Source organism: Sorex fumeus, unplaced genomic scaffold, assembly GCF_029834395.1.
Source record: "Sorex fumeus unplaced genomic scaffold, SorFum_2.1 ptg000073l, whole genome shotgun sequence".
In the NCBI taxonomy this organism is placed as follows: Eukaryota; Metazoa; Chordata; class Mammalia; order Eulipotyphla; family Soricidae; genus Sorex; species Sorex fumeus.
The window spans coordinates 17,514,785-17,537,548 of NW_026606130.1; the positions used below are offsets into that span (position 1 = coordinate 17,514,785).

The 22,764-nt window shown below is 37.3% G+C and overlaps 1 protein-coding gene across 1 annotated transcript in view; it reads right to left on the reverse strand.

Annotated features, from left to right (window-relative positions):
• The window catches only part of RRAGB (Ras related GTP binding B), a 71,168-nt gene that overhangs the window by 18,218 nt on the left and 30,186 nt on the right, over positions 1 to 22,764 (reverse strand). The window contains exons 6-8 of the mRNA XM_056130044.1: positions 18,233 to 18,328; positions 15,891 to 16,013; positions 6,120 to 6,211 (exon numbers count right to left, since the gene is read on the reverse strand). Coding sequence (XP_055986019.1) covers positions 6,120 to 6,211; positions 15,891 to 16,013; positions 18,233 to 18,328 — 311 coding nt within the window. The remainder of the gene's footprint in view (positions 1 to 6,119; positions 6,212 to 15,890; positions 16,014 to 18,232; positions 18,329 to 22,764) is intronic.

Genomic DNA, 22,764 nt, shown 5'->3' on the forward strand with positions numbered 1-22,764 from the left:
CAATGTAGAAAAGCCATATGCATTCATATCATATGTTCATTGCAGCACTATTCACAGCAGCTAGAATCTGGAAACAACCCAAGTTCCTGAGAAAAAATAAGGAAACATTGTATAAGATAAGATAAAATAAGGAAACATGGTATATCTGAACAATATAACAATATGTAGCTGTCAGAAAAAATATAGTCATGACATTTGCTTATACCTGTGTAGGATAACACTCTTTTGTCCTTCCTCAGGTAGCTTAGGTTTGTCAGGTCACACCCATCTAAGAACACTGAACTTGTATTGTAAGCAATGTCCTTTCTGTGTGGACACAGGAAGACAGATAATATTATGCTTTGTAACTTGGGAGTTGATTGACTCCAAATAATATTTACTCCTGGGCTTCTGATTTCTTGACTCAGTTGCCCTTAGTTCCTAGCACCCCAAAAGCAGGGTCCTGACGAGGGACTGAATGGATCCAGGGCAAGCAGTGAGCTACCGTGGCATCGAAATGGGCCAGGCCAAAGAGCCACGATACTCAACTATAAGTTGAGGGCATGATCATGGACAAATGCTGTCATGATCCAAAAGTAAGTAACGACGAGACTAGGACCCTGCTGGAGCTAGGAAGATTAACCTGGCCTGAGGACTACGAAATGTATAGTGAGATGTTCTCAGGAAGAACCAAACTAAATTTATATCTCTTACTGTGCTCATACAGAATGACATTGCTAGAAATATTAGAAGTAGATTTATTACAACTATTTAAGTAGATTACTAACTGAAGGAAGAACACACCCTTGTTGGGATCCCACCCTTGGGTGGATCTCCTAGTAATCTGAAGTAATCTCTGTAGATGAGATTTTATCCTTGAGTTAATCTCCTGGAGGAGTGGTCTTACCTCTCTTTGTTGATTCGTCAGTATTCAACCCACCTTTATGTCACCGCCTTATGTGACTGCTATATAAACTAAGACGTAAGCTCGGAAAAGGGGTCAGAAGTGAGAGAGCTCGGACTCCAGAGATCCAGAGTCAGAGCCAGAAGGAGAGAGCTTCCAAGACTGGGGCCCAGGAGAGAAGGAGGCAGAGAAAGACAGGAGTGAAGAGGATTGGAATATGCCAGACACAGTAACAACAAAGTCTCCAATGGAGACGTTACTGGGCCCGCTCGAGATATAGACCGGCCTGGCCCTCGTTTCTTCTTCCGTCTGCCCTTGACCAACAGCCGTTCTGATCCAGGCCACACACAGCGGCTCAAGAGCACCGAACGCAGGCAGTGAAACAGTGCCGTCCAGTGAGCCCGTGAACATACAACCTTCGGCGTGATAAGATTTTACATACATGGATGGGCATGGAGAGTATCATGGTGAGTGAAATGAGTCAAAGATATAGATATAGAATGATCAAACTCATTTGCAGGATAAAAAAATGGTATGAAAATAATACCCAAATACAATAGAAACAAAGGCCAGGAAGACTTGGTCCATGATTACAAACTTGACATAAGGAGTGGGGTGGGGTGAAGTGCATTAGGACAGAGAAGGTACTTATGACTGTCATAGCTGGAAATGATTACTCTGGACTCTAACTGATTGCTGAAAGGAAGTAAAGTGATACCCTTTCAGTAATAGTACTGCAAACCACCATGCTGAGAGAGAGAGAGAAGTATATGTCATAGAGACAGGCCATGTTTGGTGGGGAGGGAATCTGCAGAGACTGGTGGTAGAAACACACAATGGTGGGTGATGGGTGATGGAACACTGAACGACTGAAACTTACACATGAACAACTTCGTAACTGTATATCTCTCAGTGATTCAATAAAAAAGCACTAAAAAGAGTTCAATTAGGAAACAAAATTGAAGGAAGCTAGTGAGAAAAATAAGGTAATATGTAAGAGTAATTCTTTAGCACTTTAATCAGACTTCACAATGAAAACTGTGTAGACTAGGACAAAATAAAATTAAATGTTCAAAATAAGCAATTATAAAAAACGGACAGAGAATACCATAATCTACAAAAATCTTTTAGATATAACAGAGGTTATAGTAATTTCCCAATGCTAGGCCTTCATTACAGGAAAAGTTAAAGAAGCGCTTGTATCTGAATTTTTAAAAGTGCACCGAAAACTGAAGGAAATAAATTAATAGAAACATGGAAAAATGACAAAATGGTAGTAGGAATTCCCTATATATCTGTTGTGATCCTTAAGTAAATGTACTAAACCCATCAATCAGAGGGAACAGGCTTAACAGACTGAAAATAAAATGCCACTTAAGTATAATGACATAATATACGTCAATACGTCAACCGGCAAGATGAAAACTAGTAGTCCAAGCCAATAGGACATGCAGGAATCGCTGTAGTTTCATAATATTAAATAGGCTTCCAACCAAAACAGTTATCTACAGTCAAAAATATTACTACACAATAACAATAAATGGATTAATATAAAATAAATATATAACAATTATTAATATATGCACCCAGGATAGTAGCACTGAAATACTAAAAACACTTCATGGGATATAAAGAAGCATAGTGAGGGAATAAAAAATGGGCATAGGCAACGGAATCTGATAACTGATCTATAGTACTGAGTTTAGCACAGTGAAGAGAATTGAGCTTACAAGGGTAGAGTAGAGGAATTGAGAAGGGGAATATTAAGACAATGGTGAAGGAAAGCAGACAGTTTGGTGGAGAAAGTGGGGCTGGAACATTGTATCATTAATAGAATGTACTATAAATGATGGTAACTAAAATAGTATTTTTTGGTTTTGTGTTCTTTATTTATTTATGTAATTTTTATTAGTGAGACACCATGAGGTACAGTTGTAGACTTACAAATTTTTTGTGCCTGGATTTCCATTATACAATGATCAAATACCCATCCCTCCACCAGTGCCCATTTCCCACCACCACGAATCCCAGTATTCCTCCCACACCCCATCCCCCCCATCCCACCCAGTATTTTTTTTTAAATCCACCAGCACAAATCATAACTGTAAACGCTCTGAGAATGAATGAATAACACCATTTTGGGGTGTTTATTGAGCTCCAAGAAACAATGGCATAGAATGTCAGCAAAGTAAAAGAAAATATAATAGAAGAAATGAGAATTCTACATTAAAAAGTTTCAGAAATGAAGAATATATTTGGTGATATGAAAAATGCAGTGGAGGCAGCAGAATAGCAGCAGTTGAGGAAAAGATCAAGGAGCTCCAAGATGAGGCACAGAACCTCTGGAAAACAACGTAAGATGAAAAAAGCATTTTGAAAAGAAATGTATCATTTATTTCAATGAAAATCAAAGTCACAATTAGACCTAAGCTTACATAGGTGCAAATGGCCTATATTCAAAAGATAAGCAGATATGTTGGCGAGGATATGGAGGAAAATAAACTGATATACTGTTTTAGGGAATATAAACTGATACACCTGCTATGAAGACTCCTTGAAAAATTAAACTGAAAATTCTATCTGCCCTGGCAATACTGCTTCTAAATATTGCTCCTGCATTTATCTGAATAATATGAAATTTCTAATTCAGAATGATATCTGCACGGCAGAGCCTGGCAAGCTCCCCGTGACGTATTCGATATGCCAAACACAGTAACAACAAAGTCTCCAATGGAGACGTTACCGGGCCCGCTCGAGCAAATTGATGATCAACGGGAGGGCCTTTACTTTACTATCTGCACCTTTGTGTTCACAATTTTCAAAATACAGAATCAACCTATACATCTCTTTAATAGATGATAGACTATACAGTATACAGATGCTTTAGTACATATACTCAGTTGAATACTACTATGCCCTTAAAAAGATAAAATTGTGCCATTTGGAACAAAATGGATGGGATCTAAGGTGATCCTGCTAAGTGAAATAAGTAAAAAAACAAAACACAACCATTGTTGGATGGTTTCACGCATACGTGGAATATGAATTACTAAAGCAAATGAACTAAAGAAAAACAAATTACAACTCAGTTGAAACTATTGTGGTTTACTAGAGGGAAAGAGAAAGATGGAGTGGGAGCAGAGGGGTCTTTCAGTGGTGGGATGGAACTGGAATTTTATTGGTGGGAGTGGTGACAATTATTCAGATATAACAGTATAAAACTAAACAGATAAAATACTATAATATTGTAACCATTTTTAAAAATTTAATGTCATCTATCATATGACACCACTCTTTATTAGGAAATACAGGACAAGTTCCTATTTACTCATAACCAAGGACATTTACATTTTTCTCTCTTTTAAAAAAATTTTTTTTTGCTTTTTGGGTCACACCCGGCGATGCACAGGGGTTACTCCTGGCTCTGCACTCAGGAATTACTCCTGGCGGTGCTCGGGGAATTATATGGGATGCTGGGAATCGAACCCGGGTCGGCCACGTGCAAGGCAAATGCCCTACCCACTGTGCTGTCGCTCCGGCCCCTCTTTTTAAAAAAATGTAATGAAATCATTTTTGAAACTGGAAACCAAAATTTGAACACAAGTATATAGGTCATAATAGTTGGTCTTTCAACTTGATTCTTGGCTCAAATTTGCTTCCATGTTTTTGAAAACTTAATTTTAATGAGTGTCATATAGTCAGAATTTATAAATATCTGTCAACTGCCTGATTTTTTTCCTAGAAGAAGGAAAGTAGGGTGGGGAATGTCAAGCCCTTATAAGGCTCTCAAAATCATGTGGTCTGACCTTAGTAAATGATGAAACATATATATGTTCTTGTTAATTGCCTGTATTGTGTGGCCCAAGAGAGATGTTATAAATATCCAAATGGCCTTTGGCAGGAGAAAGATTCTTCAAGTCTAGAAAGCATATATAGCAATACTTGAGTAGAGTTTTGAGGGTCTATGTTTTCCTTTGTTTTTTTTACACAACCTGAAAAAATAACCATGTTGCTTTATTGTGTAAAATCTGGATATTCAATCGACCCATCTAAGAAAAGTTTTCAAGCTAATTTTTGATGTTTTCTATAAATTTTCTACAAATGGCAAACTACATTACAGTTTCATATGTATCAAAATAATTATAATTTTATATATTTTAACAAATTATTAGCATTTTTAATAGTTACTGATATTATTAAACACTTGCAAGAATAATTTATCTCTCAAAAAATTAGTATTTTTTTTTGGTTCACACCAGCTCTGCTGGGCTTATTCATGGTTCTGTGCTCATGAATCACCCCTAATGAAGGTCAGGAGACCATATGTGGTGTCAGGATTGAACTATTTCTCTGTTCCTCAAAAATAAATGTTGAAAAATTATTATAAACAGATTTTCATTTAAAAAAACAAACATCAGGAAGTTTCAAAGTGTGCTAAAGAATATTGTACTCTGTGTATAAGTTTTTTAGAGTAAGAATTTTTATTATTATTATTAACTAGTTATGATTTTGAGCTATTCCTTTTATATTCACAATTTTAAAACTCAAACTATATTTGATCAAAGCAATATTAATATTTCTAGACTTTCTCTTTATACACCTGAATTAGGATGTCAATATTTGAATTACTGTAGTTTTATATCAAATTTTGGTTTTGTAGAGGGTAAATTATCCTTTCTTCATTTTCAAGACATATTTTCTATTTATTTCTTCCAACGTAATATTGGGCATCTTGAAGATACTCTACTTAGCTTTTATATATATATTTTTTCTTTTACATCAGTTCAGTTTATATTAGAGGACATGACTTTTAGTCAATTGTAGGCTTCTTTAAAGTTTAGGGGGGTTTTTGAACAAAGAAACTATTTTGAATATATGTATAGCTTAATATGTTTCTGTCAATCCCATATACAATAGTAGTCCCAACAAGCTACTAGGGTAGGAGTGCATAAAGCTATTACAGCTATATATGTGCACTCTAGGACATTCTATGACACATTCCTCAAACCTTTTAGTAGTTTTATATCAAATTTTGGTAGTCCCAACAAGCTACTAGGGTAGGAGTGCATAAAGCTATTCCAGCTATATATGTGCACTCTAGGACATTCTATGACACATTCCTCAAACCTTTTACCTAATTTTTAAGTGGCGCATCTCTAATAATAATACAAAGAAATATAGTTATGTGAACATCTGAAAAATCACAGAGATAAATAAATTAAATGAGATATCTTACCTGCAGCTCAGTTTAAATTGCTTAATAATGTTGCTGATTTTCTCAAATCTGTGGGCATCATGCTGTTCTTTACATTGATAATGAGAAATCACCTGTGAAAAAGATCAGTACCTTTTAAATACATACAATATAGTCATGTTACCATCTGCTACTCCTGAAGGCAGATTCTGTCAGTTTCTTAATCACAGTGACTTTCAGGGTAGACTTGGCACCTGGCTTTTTTCCTGTTCTGTGTAAATCCAACATTTTGCATAATTTCAACATCCCTGCAGAGTATCCATCCAGTATCATTTGGTTATCATTTTATTAGAACATTTCAGGGTTATTTTGGATCACTAATATATTTCTCATCTAATCACTAAATCTCCTTAATCATTAAATGTTCATATTATTTAAGTACTTTACAGATGGTTTTTGATTTCATGAAAAAGAAAAATTTTACTCTTTTGTTTTAATTGGGGTCTGGCCAACACCAGTAGTGCTCAGGGGTTATTCCTGGCAAATTATTCAAGAGGGATGCTTGGAAGTGCTCAAGAGACCATATGCTTTGCCATGGCTAGAAAAGTGGTCAGCTGTAAGGCACCACCTTATCTCCTGTACTCTCACTCTCTCTGGCCACAGAAAGTTAAAAATTACTAACTATTCTTATACTTCATGCACTGAATTTTAATGAAGTCTGTACCCAAGTTGGTTTGGGTATTATATTTAAAAATCTTAGCTGAATTATTCTAACATCTGGGGATTTACTATTTATGAAGGAACCAATTAATGATAAACACACACATCAGCTGAAAATTACTTCCTCTAATACTTTCAGATTTTAAGTAAAACCACACAAGTATTTCCTACAGATTGAATATCCAGATCTAAAATTTATAGTATGAAGCAAAATTCTAGTAACAAGATTGTTCCTCAGAGTGACGAGCTGGTGAGATAGTACAGTGGGTTAGGGCACTTGTCTTCCATGCAGCTTATCCAGGTTTAATACCTGGGACTCCATCCTGTTCTCTGATCCCCATCAGGAGTGATCCCTGAGCACATAGACAGGAGTAAGCCCTGAGTACCATTGAGTTTGGTACACACAAAAAACCAATCCTCTTCTAGTGGAAACGGTTGATCACACACCAAAACTTGGTCTCCAAAAAACCAAAGTCACTGGGCCAGAGAAATAGTACTGAGAGTAGTGTACATTCTTTGCATGTGTGGGCTCCCTGGATTCATTAACAGAACTATATGGTCCCCCAATATTACTGGATATAAGCATGGAGGTCCCAGGAATGGTCAGATGTGACCCTTCATGGCTCCTGTGTTCTGTTTGAATTTCCCTTTTGATCACTAGCACCACATCCTAGGGCCTTAGACTTCAATTAGAAATGACAGCTAGGCCTCCTGTGCACCACTTGTGAGGTCAAAAATTACAAGAGTTAACCAAAGCCACATGTTGGTCTTCAAATTAACCAAACCAAACCAGAACATGGGCCTAATATTAGATTAACCTCTATGATCAGGTATTGTGGATGGTGTAGGAAAACACTGCTGAAGCAGGATTTAGATTGAAGAATTCACTTGCCTGTTGCTATTAAGACCTAGCAGGAAAAAATACAACATCCAGGTAGCACTCATTTAACATTAGCTCTGCCAGTGAACTGAGGCAGAAAAACAGTCTAATAAGGACTCCTTGCATCACTTACACCAGCTAGCAGAATGATTTGAAAATATAGCTAGTGTAACAAAAGTTTCCACAAAGGAACAAAAACTGCACTCTGTAATCTCTGCCCTCTATTTCTATAACAGCCGAAAGAAACCAACATTTAATAATAGCTTGACAATTTTATGCTTAGCATTATGCTATGTTAACTTTTTCCATTTCAGTCCACACAAAAACCCTATTGTCATTTCCATTTTGTAGAAAAGGAACCAAACTAATAGACTGATCAATGTGTCTAAAACTACAAAGCATTGGTAAGAGCTTAGAAACAAATTTACCATGAGCTACACTTCGATACTTGGATACTTTTCACATCTTAAATTAGTTGTTTTTACTGATATTTAAATTTTTTATTTATAACTGTATTATTTTATATGGTAATATATGTAGAAAGCTATAAAACACTTGTCTGAATTTATATATAAAAAAGACATCAACACGCCTCTTGCTCTTATGTTCACCTGAATGAAACTATATCACTGAATTAGTTATCAATATGTATTTTCCATAGGATAGAAATAGATATTTTTCCTTTAAAATTTATTTATTGAGGTGTGGGGGGGTTGGACCATACCCAGCAGTGGTCAGGGGCTATTTATGATTCTGTTCCCAGGAACAACCCCATGGTGGTGTTTTGCCTTGTTTTTTGAGACAGGGATTGCACTTTATTGAAGAGAAATATCCCAGCATGAAGCCTTCTGTGTAATCATGATGCAAATAATAATGATCAAGTAATGTTGAACACCTGACATTTATAATGCTATAAGCAGATATTATCTCAATAAAATTTATATAATTTTTTCTTTTTTAATTAATTTATTTTTTATTAGTGAAACACCATGAGGTACAGTAGTAGATTTACAAGTTGTTGTGCTTGGGTTTCAGTTATACTATGATCGAGTACCCATCCCACCACCAGTGCCCATTCTCGACCCCCAACAATCCCAGTATCCCTCCCACCCCTCCCATCCCCCATTCCACCCTGCCTCTGTGGCAGGGCACTCCCTTTTGTTCTATTTCTCTTTCTGGGTGCCGTGCTCTGCAGAAGAGACATTGGGTGGCACTCATGTTCAGTCTATAGACTACTTTCAGTATGCATCTCCCATCCTGTGCAGATCGTCCCAGCACACTTTATTTGATGCTCCCTTCTCTATCTGAACTGCCTTTGCCCCTACAGTGTGTGGCTGGCTTCTAAGCCATTGAGTGAACCTCCTGGTATTTATCACAGCTGCTCTTGGGTGATAGTCTCTTATTTTGTTACTTTATGTTATCCAGATGAATGCAATCTTTCTATGTCTGTCCCTCTCTTTCTGACTCATTTCGCTTAGCATGATATTTTCCATGTAGTACCACTTGTATGTATATTTCATGACTTCATTTTTTCTAACAGCTACATAGTACTCCATTGTGTAGATGTACCAAAGGTTCTTTAACCAGTCATCTGCTCTCGGGCACTCAGGTTTTTTTCCATATTCTAGCTATTGTAAACAGTGCTGCAATGAACAAACAAGTGCAGATGTCAATTCGACTATACTTTTTTGCCTCTCCAGGGTATATTCCCAGGAGTGGTATCACTGGGTCAAATGGGAGCTCAATTTCTAAGTTTTTGAGAAGCGTCCATACTGTTTTCCAAAAGGGTTGAACCAGTCGGCATTCCCACCAGCAGTGAAGGAGGGTCCCTTTCTCGCCACATCCACGCCAACACAGGTTACTTTTGTTCTTTTGGATATGGGCCAGTCTCTGTGGTGTGAAATGATATCTCATTGTTGTTTTGATCTGCATCTCCCTGATGATTAATGATGTAGAGCATTTTCTCATGTGCCTTTTAGCCATTCGGATTTCTTCTTTGAGAAAGTTTCTGTTCATTTCGTTGCCCCACTTTTTGATGGGGTTAGATGTTGTTTTCTTGTGGAGTTTAACCAGCACTTTGTATATCCTTGATATCAACCCCTTGTCGGATGTGAATTTGGAGAATATCCTTTCCCATTCTGTAGACTGTCTTTGTATTTTGGTCACTATTTCTTTGGAGGTGCAGAAGCTTCTTAGTTTAAGGTAGTCCCATTTGTCTATCTCTGTTTTCACTTGCTTGGCCAGTGGCGTGACATCTTTGAAGATACCATTAGCTTCAATGTTTTGCCAACTTTGTCTTCAGTGTACCTTATGGATTCCGGTCTGATATTGAGATCTTTGATCCATTTTGATCTTACTTTTGCACATGGTGTTAGGCAGAGATCTAAGCCCAGTTTTTTGCATGTAGTCGTCCAGTTTTGCCAGCACCATTTGTTAAAAAGGCTTTCCTTACTCCACTTCGCATTTCTTTCTCTTTTATCAAAGATTAGGTGATCATATGTTTGAGGGGAGATGTCAGTATATTCAACCCTGTTCCATAGGTCTCCAGCTCTGCCATTGTTCCAATACCATGCTGTTTTAATTATTACTGCTTTGTAGTAGAGTTTGAGGTTCGGGAGGTTAATTCCTCACAATTTTCCCCCAAGAATTGCTTTAGCTATTCGTGGTGGCTTATTGTTCCATATAAATTTTAGGAGTGTTCGTTCCATTTCTTTAAAGAATGTCATGGGTATCCTAATAGGGATCACATTGAATTTGTACAGTGCTTTGGGAAGTACTGCCATTTTGACAATATTAATTCTCCCGATCCATAAACAGGGAATATTTTTCCATTTCCTCACGTCCTCTTTTATTTCCAGAAAGAGCATTTTGTAGTTTTCTTTGTACAGGTCTTTTACTTCCTTAGTTAAACTAATTCCTAGGTAGTTGATTTTCTGGCGTACAATTGTGAACGGGATTGTTTTCTTCATGTCATTTTCTTCTCTCTCACTATTTGCGTATAGGAAAGCCAAGGACTTTTGGGTATTGATTTTATAACCTGCAACTTTACTATAAAAGACTATTGTTTCTAGGAGTTTCTTGGTAGAGGTTTTAGGGTTCTCTAAGTATAGTATCATATCATGTATGAATAGTGAGAGCTTGATTTCTTCCTTTCCTACCAGGATACCCTTAATATCTTTTTCTTGACTAATCGCTATTGCTAGTATTTCCAGTACTATGTTGAACCGTAGTGGAGATCTTGGGCATCCTTGTCTCGTCCTGATCTTAGGGGGAAGGCTCTTCGTTTTTCCCCATTGAGGATGATGCTTGCTGTAGGTTTATGGTAGATGACTTTAACTATATTGAGGAAAGTCCCCTCTATTCCCAACTTGGTGAGGGTTTTCATCATAAATGGGTGCTGGATCTTGTCAAATACTTTCTATGTATCTATTGATATGATCATATGATTTTTATCTTTTTTTGTTGATATGATGGATTATGTTGATTGATTTCCGAATGTTAAACCATCCTTTCATCCCCGGGATTAATCCCATTTGGTCATGGTGTATGGTCTTTTTGATGAGTCGTTGAATTCTATTTGCTAGTATTTTATTCAGAATTTTCGCATCCATGTTCATCAGGGATATTGGCCTGTAATTTTCTTTTTTTTTGTGGTGTCTTTGTTTCCTTTTAGTATTAGAGAGCTGAAGACCAACAGCTGAAGACCTCCGGGCCCTAGCCAAGGCCATGCTGGGACCACTCTCCACACACTTGGATGAGCCTCACGCATAAAAGAACTGGCAGAGGAACTCAGATGTGTGGGACCCAGGGCTGAGATCTCCAAGCCTGCACAGTTTGGGACTGGACCTGCCAGTAGCTAGACAGTTACACCCACCAACTGCCGTGTAACCCTAACAATGGCCAGGATCCAGAGATTATCACACTCAGTTCCCGGGAGAGAACAAGGCAGAGTCTTCTACCCTGTGCCTGACTGTCTCCACCAGGGCCCAACAGCTGAAGACCTCTGGGCCCCAGCCAAGGCCATGCTGGGACCACTCTCCACACACTTGGATGAGCCTCACGCATAAAAGAACTGGCAGAGGAACCCAGGTGTGTGGGACCCGGGGCTGAGATCTCCAAGCCTGCACGGTTTGGAACTGGACCTGCCAGTAGCTAGACAGTTACACCCACCAACTGCGGTGTAACCCCAACAACGGCCAGGATCCAGAGATTATCACACTCAGTTCCCGGACATCTTATCATCTCATTCCTACTTTGGACAAACTGGCAGGCTACCAAATGTAAACTGCCCACACGGCAGAGTCTGGCAAACTTCCCGTGGTATACCCAATATGCCAAATACCAGTAACAATGATGGGTCTCATTCTCCTAACCCGGAAAGAGACTTGAATATGGCACTTTAAAAAAAAAATCTCAGGGCTAGGACGAAGGAGACGTTACTGGGGCCTGCTCGAGGCAATCGACGAACAACAGGATGGTCGTGATCAAGATTAAAGTGATATGGCCGTCATAGAAACTGTTTGGGGTAGTTTCTGTTTTTTCAATTTCCTGGAAAAGTTTGAGAAGGAATGGCAGTAGGTCCTCTTTAAATGTTTGGAAAAATTCGCTAGTGAATCCATCTGGACCTAGGCTTCTGTTTTTGGGAAGACTTTTGATTACAGTTTCAATTTTCTTGATATAAATAGGTCTATTCAGGTATTCTATATCTTCTTGACTCAGCTTTGGGAGATTATAGGAATCTAGGAATTTATCCATTTCTTCTAGGTTCTCTTGTTTCGTGGCATACAGACTTTCAAAGTAGTCTCTGATGATCTTTTGAATTTCTTTGGTTTCCGTTGTGATATCTCCATTCTTACTTCTGATTCAGTTTATTAGGGTTCTCTCTCTCTGTTTCTTTGTGACTGTTGCTAGTGGTTTATCTATCTTGTTTATTTTCTCGAAGAATCAGCTCTTGGTTTCTTTGATCTTTCGGATTGTTTCTTTGGTTTCCATGTCGTTGATTTCTGCTCTAAGTTTTATGATCTCTTTCCTTCTGCCTGATTTGAGCTCCTTCTGTTGATCCTTTTCTAAGATCTTGAGCTGTGAAGTCAAGTTGCTTATGTGCATCCTTTCTTCCGTCCTGAGATATGCTTGCAGGCCTATAAATTTTCCCCTTAATACAGCTTTAGCTGCATGCCATAAATTCTGGTAGCTTGTGTCTTCATTCCCATTTGTTTCCAGGTACCTTTTGATTTCGTCCTTGATTTCCTTCCTGACCTACTCGTTGTTTAGCAGTGAGTTGTTTAGTTTCCATGTGTTTGATTTGGTTCTCTGTGTCTGTGTGTGATTCCCTTCTATCCTCAGTGCATCGTGGTCTGAAAAGATTGTTGATACTATTTCTATCTTCCTGATTCTATTGAGGTATGTTTTGTGGCCTAGCACATGGTCTATTTTGGAAAGTGTTCCGTGCGCACTGGAGAAGAATGTGTATTCTTTCTTTTTGGGGTGTAAAGCCCTGTATAGGTCTATAAGTCCTTTCTCTCCTATTTCTTCATTCAAAGCCAATGTTTCCTTGCTGAGTTTTGTTCTTGTTGATCTATTCAGAGGTGATAAGACGATGTTGAAGTCTCCAACTACTATTGTGTTGCTAGCAATGTCCTCCTTAATATCTGTTAGCAGTTGTTTTAAGTATCTAGCTGTTCCTTCATTAGGTGTGTATACATTTAAGAGTGTGATTTCTTCCTGTTGTACGTATCCCTTGATGAAGATAAAATGGCCTTTGCTGTCCCTTCTAATCTTTTTCAGCCTGAAATTAATGTTGTCGGATACTAGTATGGCCACCCCAGCTTTTTAGAGGGTGCTGTTTGCTTGCAGGACTGTTTTCCATCCTTTATCTTTGAGTCTGTTTGCTCTGATTGTTCAGATGAGTTTCTTGTAGACAGCATAATTTTGGTTTCTGTTTCTGGATCCATTTTGCCACTCTATGTCTCTTGGTATGTGCATTTAGACCATTGACATTAAGGGAGATTATTGTCATGAGGTTTTGTGCCATCTTTCTCTAGGAGTTGGTTGTGTTTATACATGTTTTCCTTCTTATCTTACAGGAGCCCCTTTAGTCCTTCTTTTAGATTTGGTTTTGAGTCTATGAAGTTCCTGAGCTGTTGTTTATCTACAAAGTGGTATATCGTTCCATTGAATTTGAGTGAGAGTTTAGCTTGATAGAGTATTCTTGGTGATGCGTTCATTTCATTGAGTTTTTTCACTATATCCCACCATTGCCTTCAGGCTTGGAGGGTTTCCTCTGATAGGTCTGCTGTGAATCTAAGGGGTGCTCCTTTGTATGTAATTTCCTTCTTTGACCTTGCTGCTTGTAATATTGTGTCTCTGTCCACAGCATCCATCGTTCTATGATATGCCTTGGAGTGTTTTTTCTGAGGTCTCTTTTATCTGGTACCCTTCTGGCTCCTTGGATCTGGATGTCTGCATTCCTTAACTCTGGGAACTTTTTAGCAATAATTTCTTTGACTGTGACTTTTTCATTGGGGTTGTCTTCCTGTCCTTCTGGTACTCTAATAATTCTAATGTTGTTTCTTTTGGCATCATCCCCTAGGTCTCTGTTTCTCCTTAGAGCCATTTTGAGGTCTTTTCCTATTGCTTGTTGTTCCCTGTGGGATTTCTGTTGCTCATCTTGAAGCTCGCTGGTTCTCTCTTCAGCTGCACTTATCCTACTGTTAAGGGCACTTACTGAATTTTTGATTTCATCTACTTAGTCCTTTATTTGTGGCACTTCTTTTTGCAGCTTTTTTTTTTCTGCTCTCATTTCTTCCTGTATTTTCTCGACCCTCTGTTCTATTGTTTCTTTCATTTCTTCTTTTATTTTTCTGGATATCTCTTTCATTGCTTCCTTGAGTAGATCCTTGAACATCCTCTGCATTTCATCCCGGAATTCTTTATTGAAGAGAGCATAATTGTGGACAACCTCAGTTGAGGATTTGGGATTCTTTTTTTCGTATTCTCCTTGTAGTGGAGATTTGCGCTGTTTCTTCATGTAGTTTTGGTTGTCTAGAGGTAGAACTCTGTACTGTTCCCTCTTATCGTCGGAAAGGATTTTGGATAAGGCCTGTCTCTGTTAGTCACCCTTCTCCCTTTCTAGAGCCCGACCTTCTTCTCAGTCAGGCACTATTCTTTGTTTTATAACGGACATTGAATAAAGCTTTGGAGGAGGTGCTCTTTAATATTGACCTTGTACCACTTATTTCATACTGGTCTTTTGTTAGAAATGGAGTAGGCGAGTGGAATATTGTATTGTAGTACAGGTGGCCAGAAATTTTTGGTTGGTATTAGTTGACAAAGGGTGGGATGGAAGTCCTGAGTGCTCGTATTGGGAAATACAACTGTGGCCACGTAAGCTGCGGCCCGCCCTGGAGAAGGCCACGCCAACTTCTAGGAGGCCACGCCCCCTATGTAGTGGCCACGCCCCACCCTGTCCCAGGGTCACTCCCACCCAGTATCCTGGAATAGAGGGGCTGGTGAGGTGATGGGTAGTCCCGCGATGGAGCTGCAGCTGGTGTTCCTGCTGGAGGGTGTTGGTTCCACGGGAGAGGGGCACGCAATCGTAGCTCCCCCTACCCACCTGAAATGGAGGGGCCGGTGAGGTGATGGGTCATCCTGCGGTGGAGCTTCGGCCGGATTCCTCTCTGGACTATATAAATTTTTTAAAAAGTTTTTAACTATATTTTGGAGAATGGGGTGAGATACAAGTTTCATAAGAAAAAAATGCTCATTTTCTAACAGAATTAAACAGGAGTCCATTAACACAAATTATTAGCAGAAATAATGTAAATATCCACACATTATAAAATACATGTTTTGCTAACTTCTAAATAGGTATACATCAAAGAATTTCTTTTGGGTTACTTACTATAAATATACTCATGTGCTATGTAATGAGATTTCAGCCAGTGACAGGCCACATATATGATAGTGATCTTTATATATATGGTGTTTGATTATATCTACTCTGCGATGATCACATGACAACAAAATCATTAATGATACATTTCTCAGGTAGTATCCACATTATTAAGTTATATATTACTATACACTGTATAAAAATGTTTTGCGTGCTGAAAAAAATAATTGTAGGGAAAAGGATCTTCCTGAAATTGGTAATATTTTGCTTTTTATTGCTGAAAAGATGAAAGTAAGTACATTTTCAAGAAGAAAATTCTCACCAGATATGTAGCTCTTTCAAATAGAATCACTTCATCAGCTTCAATAATTTCAGCAAAATTCCTTAGGTTCATTTCCAGCTGCTGAACAATGGGAATCAGTTGATAAACAATGCTGGACCAAGCCTAACAGAACAGAAGCAAATCGACGAACAGAAGCACAGTGTAATATTAGTAACAAAGAGCCAATTCCAGACTTTTGCAAATATAAATTAGCATATGGACATCAACCCCCCCCAAAAAACCCCACCCACAGCAATTTAGTCCCAAACAAATACTGTTAATGAACATAATGCAAATAAAATTAAAAAGAAGTTAATATTTGAATTTTATCCTTTAATTGGATTTTTAAGTTCTACTTACATAAAATTCTAGAGGAAATGATTTACATTGATAATTAAAAATAAACATATCATATACTTCCATCACATTGCTAGAAAGAAAGTTGAAAGCTCTTATCTAGTGAGGTGAAAAAATGCTTCTAATCCAGCCATTCATCAAATATTTAAGTTCAATAGTGTAGACCGTTCTTCACACCAGAACCTAATATTTAACATACATCCAAGAATCAGTTTTGTGGAATTATCAGTAACAAGGAGAAATGGCCACCACTCTCAATCCACTATATACAGAGAATTCAGTGATATTATGATTCCCAAAAGCTTCTAGTCAGCTGTATATTTATCCAATGGAAATAAAATTGGTCCACTCTGTGTTTTTCTAAAACTGTCTTTATCCAAATGAATATAAGTAATGAAAAAAGTTGAATATTAACTATGCCCTCTTATTTTCTTAACTCTTATTTGAATTTTCATTATAATACTTCCTTCAATTTCACTCCAATTTTTCTGGTAAGGTACACAATGTTGTTCTTTCCCTATTAGAAGCAGGAACCTGGTTAGTCATTTATGTGTCTAATAGCATCAAATAAATATGTATTGAGTGTTTGTAGAATAAAGATTAATATAATATAAATATTTAAGTCAGCTCTATTTAACAATGAAAGAAGATAGTAGCGCCAGTCTCTGTTTCAATTAATTTTATTACATAGGCATTAGGGTTCCAGTTCCATGTTCCCAGGTCGGTGTTAATGTCACTGCTGAATTTACCTTGGAGAAGGCACCAAAGCTAACCACAGCAGAGACATTGTCACTCACAGCAGTGTTGTGATTAGCCAATTGTCTTTGGTCGTGTTATGTATTGCCATCCTTCACAACGCAGTTGGATCTGTGCATCATGTCCATCCTTATTCACGGTAACCTGTTCTATGGGAATAAGGCTTTGAGAGAAATTCGGCCCAAATTAATCTAGAATAGTATTTTCTAGACAAGTATCTAAAAATGACTGTTGTTAGAGTGAGATTGGCTAACCATAATATTGATGGAAATTAATCAATTTTAAAAATAAAATTTTCTAGACAGGTATCCTAAAATGATTGTTAATAGTGAGGCTGGGTAATCATAATATTGGGGGAAAATGAATTAGATTTTGAAAACCATCATTTATTTCTAAAGTGCAATGTTTTTTCTCCTTGGTAACTCAGGTTTCTGTGCTTCTGGTTATAAATAATTCTCAGATGAAGCTGATTCTGAGGATGTAGCTACCAGTTACAGAGGAGGATGCTTTCTCATCCACTACACAAATTTCTCACTAGATACCAGAAGCAGTATGAAGGAAAGCTATTCATATTCTTTTGTGTCCAGAGGAGAACAAATCATTAGATAAGGACTAAGAGGGGAGGAAGCATGATAAATATATAAAGATATTGGCATGTGCCAATAATGTAACTTCAGTTTTATCCATAATATATCTACTCTTACCACTACAATTACTGAAAGCCACATGATATCCATTACAGTATAATGGGTATAATTTTTCTGGGTCAAAGAATGCTAGTCTTCATTTTAACACAAAAATCGAAGTTACCATACTCTAGGCACAAGCCATCTCATTCAGTTTCCCTTCTCCAATATTTACCTTAAATAGTTTTCTTCTAAAAAATAATAGTTTATATCCTATTGAGGTACTTGAATATAATATACACGGTTTAAATAATTATTAAGAATACAAGTCAAAATGAAGGACTACCAGTGAAATATTTTCTGACATAAAGATCAGTACCAAGTTGATCATGAACAATTTGTCTAATTCATTTTGATCTGTTAGATATGCTGATCAACCCCCAAATCTCTTGTCTCATATATATTTTTAAACAATATAATAGATTACTATTTAGTCTACATAGATGGCTATAGAAGAGTTTTAAATCTTTTTGTTTTCATAATATCCTTATAGCTTTTTTTACCATGCTCTTAAAATAGGGAAATTCAGGAGAACATACAAACCTCATAGAGAGTTTCATCCCAGATAGATGTTCGGAAACAAGAACATTCCAATGGGCGAGACAAACGCCTAAGATCTTCTTCTCGCTTTTTAAAAATCTGAAAAAGTTCAAAACTGGTCAGCATCTCTCCTCTTTCATAGACAATCTGAGATGTAATTATTCCAAAATAGTTTAAACATCTTTAGAAGATATTTAAAAGAGGAGCTTTTCCCTTATCCAATATCTAACCCAAATATTTGTAAAGAGAGGAGCCTTGGGGGAAATCTTTCAGTACGTATTATACCCATTATACTGTAATTTTTCTGGGTCAAAGAATGCTAGTCTTCATTTTAACACAAAAATCGAAGTTACCATACTCTAGGCACAAGCCATCTCATTCAGTTTCCCTTCTCCAATATTTACCTTAAATAGTTTTCTTCTAAAAAATAATAGTTTATATCCTATTGAGGTACTTGAATATAATATACACGGTTTAAATAATTTTTAAGAATACAACAAGTCAAAAACTAGGATTGCAGAAACAATTTGGGGTGAGGTGTAAAAGGGGAACAACTCTCAGAATTCTTGAAGCCAATAATGATTGTTGTTAGTATTCAATGAGGTCACTAATTTAGAAAAATAATTTTAACATATAGAGTAGTCTTAATAATAAAATATACTGAAGAGGGACTGGAGTGATAGTACAGCAGATGGGGTGCTCGCATTGCACTTGGCTACCCAGTTCGATCTCAAGCATCCTATATGTTCCCCTGATTCCCACCAGCAGTGATTCCTGAGTATAGAGCCAGAAGCAACCCGTAAGTATAGCTGGTGTAGTCCCCAAACACACACACCCCAAAAATATCCCAACCAATAAACAACATTCTAAATTACCCAGTATAGTTGATTAAAGATAGCTATGTTGTCAAGATTCGTATCATGTACTGCGGGGGTGAGATGAGGGGGAAGGGTGGGAGAAAAATTGGGGACATTGGTGGTGGAAAATGTGCACTGGTAAAGGCATGGATGTTGAAACACTGTATTACTGAAACTCAATTATGAACAACTTCGTAACTGTGTATCTCATGGTGAGTCAATAAAATTTTTTTAAAGATTCATACCATATTATACAATATTTTATAGCAAATAATTAAAAATTAATATATAACTTTGCACATGCACTTATATTACGTAGAAAATATTTATACAAAGATATATGCATATATATTTTTCATAACCAGTAGATTTGAAGTGTTTATATACATTATGATTGTAAATTCCAAATCTCAACTTGTCCTGGTTCCCAGGTCTTTGTCAAGCACCAGCTGCTCTGAAGCTATTTTTAGATGAGGTTAATATTTTAAATGAGATTAAGATTCAGTAGATTCCCTGCAACAGTGGGATGGATTCTATGAAATCAGGGGAATACCTTAAGAAAGACTGCTTCTATTCCTTTCTTTCTGACTGACTTCATTCAGTATAACATTCTTTTAATTTGTTCTTTCTTAAAGCTGCATATGATTCCATTATGTATATATACACAAACATTAATAGCATTATAAACCACATAATTTCAATCAATAAAAATTCTTTTTGAATAATAAAAAATTAAGCACTGTGGCACTGTCCTCCCGTTGTTCATTGATTTGCTCAAGTGGGCCCAGGAATGTCTCAATTGAGACTTGTTGCTACTGTGTTTGGCCTATTGAATATGACACGGGTAGCTTGCCAGGCTTTGCCGCGTGGGCGAGATACTCTGGGTAGCTTTCCGGATTCTCCGAGAGGGGCAGAGGAATCGAACTCGGCTTGGCCGGGCCTGCCGCGCACAAGGCAAACACCCTACCGCTGTGCTATCAAGAATTAAAAAAGCAAAAGACTTTTTTGCTCCCACAAAGAAGAAATATTCCATAAAGAAGATTCTACTTCCAGATTCCTTTGTCTTGAAATGTAACATCAAATCTTTCCTAGATGCCGCGGCCTCAGATTCTGGACTTGCAAGCTTCCACAATTATATAGATCTGTTCCTTAAATTAAATCCCTCAAGAGCTATAACCACACAGCTACAGATATAATGGACACATGTACAGGCACAAACACATATACACACTTATTACTAGTTTAGTTTCTTTATGGAATCCTGATATACACACATGTAGAATGAACTATCTATTTTGTTTGAAACATACTTGGGGACATACTCTAGCTATATTATTTCAAAATTTCCAATGCAATAAAATAATCTTGAGCTCAATAATTAATCTTCAAAAGAGAATACATTTCATACCACAATTAACATACCATTGGGAATATTTATGTAAGTATTTACAAAATAAGATGATTAGTAAAAAATTAGAACTGAAAACATTCCATAAGGAGCTCACTGTCACTGTCCTACCATTGTTCATTGATTTTATTCAAGCGGGCACCAGTAACGTCTCCACTGTGAGACTTGTTACTGTTTTTGGCATATCGAATACGTCATGGGTAGCTTGCCAGGCTTTGCTGTGTGGGCGAGATACTCTGGTAGCTTGCTGGGCTCTCCAAGAGGGGCAGAGGAATCGAACCCAGGTTGGCCGCGTGAAAGGCAAAAGCCCTATGCACTGTGCTATCGCTCCAGCCCATGAGGAGCTCATTTGTTGGAAAACTAGATTTTTATGCTGCATGTCGAATGTTTTATAAAGGGAGCAAAACAGAAGACAAGACAAGAGCAACGATAAAAATAACAAAGTAGTTAGAATCCCAGAGTCCAAGCAAGCTAAATATAGGATTTTTTGATAAACTAAAACAAATAATGTTTTGTGAAAGAAGATAAAAAATAACTAAAAAGAATGACCATTCAAAGTTTGTCAGATTCAAATATAGAACCCGATCCTAGAAATATCAAAGCATACCTAAAGAATGGAACACGGGAGGTAATCCTGTAATTAGTTATGGAATAGAAATAATTTTTTACCACAGCTATTTTACAACATTCTTTAGTCAATTAGAGGGTATTCTAATATTCCTAGGTTTTAATCCAAATAGGAACTATATTCTTCTACATTGCCATCATATTCTAAAATTGCTTTCCTTAATTTTACCTTTTGGAAATAGGGGGTTATACCTATCACCTTAGCCCTTAATATCAAATTATTTTATTTTACATTGAGTAAACCAAAGCTACACTGTTCATGATATGCTGGACCTCAAAACCCAGCTGAGTTTATCCTCTGATTTAAGTTTATATGTACAAAATCCTGTATGAGAAGACAAATATATGAATTTTTATAGCTATGAGTATGTTGACTTCGAATCATGAACCTGGATATTTTTCTGTATTCTGTGTTACCTTTTATTTCTCTGAAAGGTGGCACAGTTTTCAACATATAAGTTACTTACCTCCTTTGTTGAGAAACCAACATTTTGTTTTTTTGGTTTTTGTGACTCAGCTCAGGGCGTATTCCTAGTGGAATAAGGAATATTCAAGGGGCAACATGGGATGTTAGGGAAATAACCCAGGTTGGGCACATACAAGACAAGTTTGCTTTACCTGCTGTACTTACTGTCAATCTGGTCAAAATAGCATAATTATGTTTATTGATTTCATAGCCAATAATTTTACTGTATCAGTATGTTTCCAATACTCCTGATGGAAACTTTAGAATGTTCTATATACATTGCCATAAGGTAAAGGTAAACATTGCCATACCATATGCAAATAAAGATAATTAAACATAAGTGGTGGAAATGGACATTTTGTTCTCTACCTGATGGAGTGATAGCACAGTGGGTAGGGCATTTGCCTTGCACGTGGCCGACCTGGGTTTAATTCCTCCATCCATCTCTGAGAGCCTGGCAATCTACTGTGAGTATCCTGCCCACACAGCAAAGCTCCTCGTGGCATATTTGATATAACAAAAACAGTAACAACAAGTCTCACAATGGAGACATTACTGGTGCCCACTCGAGCAAATCCATGAACAATGGGAGGACAGTGTTACAGTGTTACAGTGCTACCTGATCTTACAGGAAAAAGATTTCTAGTTTTCACCACTGAGTATAATATTAGTTGTGGATTTTTTGCATATGTCCCCCAATATATGGTTCCATATATCAACAGTTTAAAAAGTTTTAACATAAATTGATGGATGCGGGTTCGTGCAAAAAAAAAACTTTTTCTGTAGGCCAGAGAGATAGTTCTGGGTCACCTGGCACATGATCAACCCAGGTTCAATCACTATACGCCATCTGATACCCTGAACACCTCCAGGAACATCCCTGAGTCTAGAGCCCAGAGCAAGCACCTAATACAGGTGAGGACAAAACCGATCCTCCCCTCCTAAAAATATTATTATGTATCTACTGATATGACTGGACAATCTCTATGTTTCCTTTTGTTGATGTGGTGTGTTACATAGATAAAATACTCCACCAAACTGACTTCAGTGTATCTTGGATACTTTAATTCCATTGTGAGGACAGAAAAAGCAAAAATAAATGTGGTTACATCAAGCTTAAAATTTGTGTTTTTGTTTTTTGCTTTTTGGCTCACACTTGGCGATGCACAGGAATTAC